Below are 7,884 nucleotides of genomic sequence, written 5' to 3' on the forward strand. Positions count from 1 at the left end.
AGGCCAGCACGTGAGGGAAAGGATCTCGAGTGACACGTCCAGCCTGACAACTTTTTTCCGGGCTGTAAGCAAGGGGGAAGGAGACTGCGCAGTCTCTTCAGAAGCGGCTCCGCAAGGCAACTTTGCCCCCCCTCTGGCCGAGTCATTCAAGGCTCAAGTCCACAGGGACCGACACCTCACCAGAAAGGACGAGAAGACACCAGAACAGAAAAGCTGGAGGCCACTGACTTTGGCACTTGAGCGGTGAGCTGTCCTCAGCCACGCACACTCAGGGCCTCCAGGGAAGGGACGCGGCGCCACGGCGCCTGCCCCAGGGTGCAGCTGTGACTCTGTGCTCAGTGCCGGAAAAGGTCCCCTGCACGTTGGAAAGGCCGCCCTCTGCTGCTGGGGCTGTGAGATGACAGCCGCCCACCACTGATCTTCTAAAGGCCTGGAGATAAACAGCCCTGAAGTGGGGCGGGGGGTCTCACTGTGGGGCCGCGAGACCATTAGCTGTTGTACAAGGGAATCACCCGGGTGATCGCCTGCCTGCAGATGGGGCACCTCTTGGGCTCCGGCAAGGCCTGGTAGCACTCGGCACAGGAACACACGTGCCCGCACTCCAGGAAGACGCAAGACCGGAAGTTGCTCAGGCACATGACGCAGGCGTTCTTCAGACTCTCCCGGTCCTCGGGGTTGGCTCGGCTCAGCAGCTGGGCCTCGTGCTCCCGGAACGCCTCCTCCATCTGCTGGAGGCGCAGTCGCTCTCGACGCTGCACATACTGCTTCCGGAGGATGAAGAAGAGAGTAGCGCACGTGGCAAAGCCGAACACCAGCGTCAGGACCTTCCAGAGCCTGACGCTGGACTCCTGCCTCTGCAGCAGGCTGTCGAAGTCCTGGCTGCTCAGGTAGTACTGCATGCCCTGCTTGGGGGGCTGCAGACGGATGGAGCTGCTGTCCAGGACCAGCTCGCCCACCCCCGTGAGGGCGGCCCCCACCTTCAGCATCTCCTCGGTCTCCTGGACGCCCTTGGGCTGCTCCCCACTGATGTAGTGGCCGATGACGTCCGTGAAGGACTGGACAGAGGGGTGGAACTTCTCGTACACCGTCTCCAGGCCCAGATCCAGCGAGTCCAGGGGCTTCAGCACCCGCACGGCCACATCCATGCCATCCTCGTGGGGCACCAGGTCAAAGGGCACCACGTTGGTCCTCTGGTGAATGATCTTGGAACAGTCGTTCCTACAAGAGAACTCAAGATAAAACAAAGGATGGCAGATACCTCGCACCCGGGCAGGGGTGCAGAGCACCTCGATGCCAGGAGGACAGTTTGAAGTCTGAAGCGAGTGGAAGAGTACAACAGAAATCACAATTGTCCAGAGCCTCAGAAGAGGGAAGCTCGGATTTTTAGGTTCTCAGGCGATCTCAGTGGGCAACAAATATTGTCACAGATCACCTCTAATCTTTATTTCCCTTTGCCCCTGTAAGACAGACTGATTTTTTTTAATCTTAAATAAATGCCTCAAAAAAGTTAAAAATAGAACTACCATACAACCCAGCAATCCCACTTCAGAGGACATATCTAAAAGAACTAAAATCAGGAGCTAGAAGAGGCATCTGTGCTCCCGTGTTCACTGCAAGGTTATTCACAACAGCCAAGAAACGGAAACAACCTAAATGTCTGTCGACAGATGAATAAAGAAAATGTGGTATATACATAACAAGGGAATACTATTCAGCCTTTATAAAAATAAAAATTAAAAAAAAAAAAGGAAATCCTGTCCCATGTTACAATATGCATGAACCTGGAGGACATCAAGCAAAGCAAACTGAGGCAGACGGAAGGAAGGACAGGTACTGCACGATTCCATTTACATGAGGTATCTGAAGTAGCCAAACTCATAGAAACAGTAAAACACTGGTTGCCAGGGGCTAAGGGAAAAAGAAAATGGGGAGTTGCTGTTCACCGGGTGTAAAGTTTCACTTCTACAAGATGAGTAAGTTCAAAATTCCCTGTACAACCTTGTGCCTGGAGTTAACAGGACTGTACTGTTGTACTTAAAATTTGGTTAAAAGGGAAGATCTCAGGTTAAGTATTCTTACCACAATAAAAATTAAAATAAAATAGAAATCCAAAACAAAACCCTCCTACGATCAGCTGGAAAAATGGAACTCCATGTAATAGCATGAAATTATCTTAACAGGTACTGAAATCATTAACCCATGCCATAAATCAGTGTTTCTCAAACCTTAGTGTGCATATCCACAGACTCCAGGTCCCCTATCCTGGAAATTCTGGCTCAGTAGGTCTGGAACGGAGCCCAGGAATATGCATTTGGACAGGACGCCTAGGTGACGGCAGTGGAAGAGGTGCTCAGACCACACACAAGAATATAAGCAGCACTGAGAGACCGGTCTCCGCCCTGTCTCGGGAGAAGCTTGAAGACATGGAAACAGGGCCAGGACACCGACACCTGAACCGACCAGCTGTGTGGTTTGGGCCCGTGGAGCAAGGCTACGCACCAGAGGCGAGTTGTCCGGTTCCACACCATCTTGTGCTCCTGAAGCGTCAGCCGCTGGATCACCCCCTTGCAATTTTCTACAAACTGGCTGTTAAGCGTTTCTTTAACAGACCGAACGGCTCCTGAATGGAAACAAATTATTTTATTTCTGAAGAACTGTTCCGCCCTTTCCTTTAAAGTAATTTAAATTTTGTCTTTCGTTTGAGTGAGTTTAATTAATCAACATGATGAAAACATCATCACCATAAGTTATGCTTTGGGGCACTCTGCTAAGCAGTTTACACGGATCACATCATTTCAGTTTTACAGCAACCCTGTAACGTATATTTTAGAGATGGAGCGATGATGGTTTGAAAAGGTTGCATAATTTCGCCAAGATCACACAGCAGTAACACAGGTCTTTCTGACCCCAAAGTCCAAGTTCTGAACCACTGCCCCAAGGCTACAAAAGGCCCTCAATGTCAGCCAAGAAGATCTTTACCAAACTTTCAGAAGAGGGAGTGATTCTTCATTTTACCAATAAATAAACATACCTTCAATAACAGCGTAAGGCACACATTTTCCTGGAGCTTCTGAAAGAATACTCTTTAAGTCTTCACCCAAGTGGATTCTTTTAGCTCCCTAAATGGAAACAACACATTGAACTGACTGCTGAACACTGATATGCTCAAACAAGTGAAAAAAGAAAAAAAGACTATTTACGTTTTTCACGTTGAGAGACTAAGGACATCAGGCAGGAAGGAGACTACGGAGAATCTGATTCCGAAGCTGTGTCCCAGAACCATATAAACAGGCTTGGGGCAGTGCCTCATCTCTGCCATCTGCAGAATGGGGGTGCCACTTACACTCTTCCTCCAGTTAACCAAACATTCACTCCTTTTCATTTTAACTTTTTAAGACAAAAATATAAAAGATACTAATCAATTTGCATCCCATAGATCTGAATGTAATTTGATCTCTTCCTGACAACACAGAACCATGCAGCCAAAGGGCTTATGCGTAAAAGCACCTCAAGTAGTGACCAGTACATGGTCGGGGCTCGGGCCATGGTAGGTATAATTATCACCGGGCCCTTGTCAGTTCATGCTCTGCATGAGACATTATAATAAGGGGCTGCCTTTGCATTACAGCGCAAGGCTTCGAGAACTGGTGCCAAACACTATGCTTCTACTTTTCAGTTTGCCTCTCTTCCCTCATAATCAGGCAAGCACAGTTACCTCTGCTGCTACCCTCCTCTCACAATCCCCAGATCTCCATCCTTTCCAATTCAGTTTCCAACCTGCCGTGCTTGGGAACCAACCAAGCCTGTTACTGCTGCGTCAAAAGTAAGATAAAATTAATAAAACCACTGAACATTTCCTGAGCCAGGCACTGTGCTGGGCGCTAGGGATTCAGGGATGAATGAAGGACAGTTCCTGCTTTCAGGTATTTCCATCAACAAATCTTACGGACGCCAGATGAGTAACCTCTAAAGAGGTGAGGAGGTACTGGATACATACTAAGGTCACTCTAAGTTTAAACTGCTGCTACGCAGTAAAAAACAGGAGCAAGGTCAATAAAAGCTTATTAACCATGTACACTGGGAAGATAACAAAAACAATGGCAATAACAACAACTAACCCTCAGTTTATTTACTCCTTTATTATCTGTCTCTCCCTCCACTGGACTATTGAACTTAGGAGGGCTAGGACCTTGTTAGTCTTGTTCACTGCTGTCCCCCTAGTGCCGAGACAGTGCCTGACACATAGCAGGCACTAAATACATATTTGATGAATAAATTAGCAAATAAATAAGCACTTAGATATACTACATTCCAGGCACTCTAAGCACTTTAAATGCATAACCCCATTTAATGCTCATACCATCCCTATACGGCAGACATTTTTATCCCCAATTACAGATAAGCAAACTGAGGCTCAGAGAAGTGAAGTAATTTGCCCAAAGTCACACAGCTAGTAAAGTATCCACCATAGGATAGTTGGTTAAATTTTTTTAAAAAGGGAGGGGGAATTCAGTCAGAAAGACCTGGGCTTGAATCAAGCTTCAATGCTTCTACTGTGACTTTGGGCAACTTAATTTATCTGAGTCTCAGTTTCAAAATCTGTAAGAGGTGGGGGAAACAATCTCACAGGATTTTCATGTGGATTAAATGAAACTTCAGTGTGAAAGAATCCAGACCAGGGGCTGGCACATAGTAGGCATGTGATAAATATGCATTCCCATCACCATGAGAGATGCAAAAGGATAAGACAGAAGCCCTACTCTGTAAGTTTTATAATCTGATCAAGAAAATAGAACCTAAAATATGAGAAGTCCCAACTGTTTTTCCAAGAAGGGGCTATTTCTTTCATCCTCATTTAGGAACTAATCAGCAAAGCTTTTAAGGTCACCCAAAGGTGGGTCACTGCTTCAGAGGATCCCACCTCCCGCCAACTTGATACCAATGTGATTTCTGATTCGGAGTCAGAAAGTAAGGTATCAGTTACAATCACAGCCAATCACTTCAGGAGTGACTTATTTAATTAAGCAAACAAGAAGGCATCTCACCAGGATGTCATTCACACCACAAATTCAATTCCTTGGTAACTAGGTGCATTCCAGGCAGATTCCAAAACTCCCTTCATGGCAGGGAGTTCGCACATTTGTTTCTAAGCTCTTAATGTAAACAATCTGATGATAATGAAGTTAGGTCTAGGAATCCGTCTTTCAAATAAATGTCAAATTAAGCCCTAACTGTTGTATTACGAAATTGCAGCTCAAACAAATCCACAAATATTTACTGAGCACCTACTCTTTGTTAAGCACTGGATTAGAACCTAGAAGGAAAGAAGAGTAAATAAGATCCTGTCTCTGACCTAATGAGGTCCATCTCTCATGAGCTGCTCACACATTCACAACTGAGCAATGTGGTCAACAAGAAAAAATCCTATACTTGGAATCAAAAGACCTAAGTTTAAGTTCCAAGCTGACTAGCTGTATAGACCTTTCCTCGGAGTCTCGATTTCTTGATCTGCAATCCGGAGGTCATTTTAACTACCCCAAGAAATTACTGTGAAGAGAAACTAAAACCAAGATGGAAACGTGTTGTGTAAGTTGCAAAGTGCAGCTCAGGAAACGGAGTGGCATTTTCTAAAGGGCTATTAATATAAAAAGGAAGTCTTTTAGAAGCAAGGAGCTGAGTGGTTATGTAGTGGGTAAATCTAGGGCTTCTGTATTTGCAGTTCCCTCTGTCTGAATTACTCTTCCCCAGGCACCTGCACTGCGCCCCTCAAGTCTTCCTGGGCTCTGCTCAAATGTCACCCTATTTAAGTGTCACCTTATTTAAATGTCACCTTTCTCCAGCACTCCATTTCCTCTCTTCCTTGCATTACTCTGTAGTATTTATCCCCATGTGTCACGCCATCTGATTGACTTGTTTATTGTCTGTCTGGTTGGACTAGAATGGAATCTCTATGAGGTCAGGGGCTTCTGTCTGTTCCACCCACGCGATACCCTCAGCGCCTGGCGCATAGCAGGTGTTCAATAAATATTTGTCGAATAAAATAATTAAGTCAAGATTCATTCTGAATAATGAGAGGGACTTAGGAGAAAGGGGGCGGTAAAGCAGTTATCACAAGACCGGAGTTCTGATCCTAGTTCCTCCGTCTACCGGCCGGGCGACACCCTCTCAGAACCTGTTTCCTTCTCTTGGATCTTTTCCGAGGGTGGAACGGCCCACGGCGAATCGGGGTCTCACCATTACCCCGGGCAGGATGACCGGCTGAGGTCAGACGGGCGCCAGCACTGACCTTGAGCTCTTGGGCGACCTGGGCCTTCTGCCGGTACAAAGAGTACAGGACAGCGGTGACGACAGAGCTGGTGCCCAGGAGGATGAACTGGCCCAGCGAGGGCCGCCCTCCGCTCTCCATGGCTGCGCCGAGCCCTGGGCGCGGACTGGGACGCCGCCGAGGTCAGGCCCCACGACGCGCGACCCCCGCCCTCCGCCTCGCGCCACCTCCCTTCACCCGGAATCGCACCCCCAGCACTGTCTCTCCCGGAAACGCGCAACCGGTCGCCCAGCGATGACGCAAGACCTGGAACTGGAAGTGGGGCAGGGCAGAGCAGACCGGAAGGCGCTCCGTGACCCTTTCGAGACTTGGTGTATCGGCTACAACTGTATCGCCCGCGTCGCCACGGTCTCAGTCCTTCAGGTTTCCTGGGGTTATCGCGTTGTTTGATGGGTCGTTTGATGACTCCGCCATTGGATTGGGAGGAAAGAAGAGAATTAATGTTTAGTAAGCACTTGTGAGTATTACACATTTAAACTTCAGGGCAAACCTTGAGTCTTGGCTTTTATTCTTTTTACAGGTGACAAAACTGAGGCCAGAGAGGTTAGGGGGTGTGCTCCAAGTCACACTGCTAATGAGTGCTGGAGAGGAATTTACCAGACAACAGAGCTTATTACCGCCAAGAAGGCAGGTTATATCACCAAGGTATTGACAACTCCTTAATCTGCCGTCAAAACATATAACAACATATTTTATTAACTAATAATTACAGCTACAGGGACTTCCCTGGCGGTCCAGTGGTTAAGACGCCTCGCTTCCATTGCAAGGGGCACGGGTTCAATCTCTGGTCCCGCATGCCGCGCCGCAGCGCAGCCAAATAGGGAGGGAGGGAGGCAGCTCTTGAGTGCCTGTTATGCGTCAGGCACTGTGACAAAAAGTTTTACGAACATCATACCACTTAATCCTCACAACACATCTATAGAGCAGATTTCAAACTGTTTTCTGATCTCCTTCATAAAATAATCAAGAGATACTTCAAAATTTTATCCAAAACATCAACCTGCAAAGCATGTGTTCATTCAGCTGTGTCCAGGTTCTGCTTTAAATTGAAAATACAGGAATGTACCCAATGGCCAAAATCAATGTATGTAAAATGCGTCTAGAAGCTGTAAATTGCTCTAAAAAAGTAAAATATCTTTATTAAAGCAGCTGGCTATCCATGACGTTTTCCCAGCCCATTCCTTAATTATGCTAGGAGTCAAATAAGAATTACACTCTATGAACATAGGGTTAGAATCTCCAGATTGTCAACACCGCCACATGCCTTTGATGATTTTCAACCCAAGGGATGATCATGAATTTGTTACACACGCACACACACACACACACACACACACACACACACACACTTACAATAAGATCTAACTTTGTTTTTTTTTAATAAAATTTGTCAAAAGTTTTATAACACATTGTGTTGGCAAAGGTGTGGGGACAGAGACTCCTATTCTTTATGGAGAACCATTAGGCAATGCTGATCAAGATTAAAAGTGCCCACACCCACTGACTGAACATTTCCACTCTAGAAATTCTTCCTGTGTAAATACTCACACATGTGAACA

At 46.7% G+C, this 7,884-nt stretch overlaps 1 protein-coding gene across 1 annotated transcript; it reads right to left on the reverse strand.

The window, feature by feature from the left end:
• MUL1 (mitochondrial E3 ubiquitin protein ligase 1) lies at positions 1-6,527 on the reverse strand. The gene is made up of 4 exons (XM_079927301.1): positions 6,287-6,527; positions 3,032-3,119; positions 2,500-2,620; positions 1-1,218 (listed from the first exon to the last, which is right to left on the reverse strand). Exons 1-4 carry the CDS (start codon positions 6,404-6,406, stop codon positions 489-491), a joined length of 1,059 nt encoding a protein of 352 aa, XP_079783427.1. The 5' UTR covers positions 6,407-6,527; the 3' UTR covers positions 1-488.
• Positions 6,528-7,884: the final 1,357 nt, after the last annotated feature.

The sequence above is a fragment of the Stenella coeruleoalba genome (genome assembly GCF_951394435.1).
Source record: "Stenella coeruleoalba genome assembly, chromosome: 1".
Taxonomy (NCBI): Eukaryota; Metazoa; Chordata; class Mammalia; order Artiodactyla; family Delphinidae; genus Stenella; species Stenella coeruleoalba.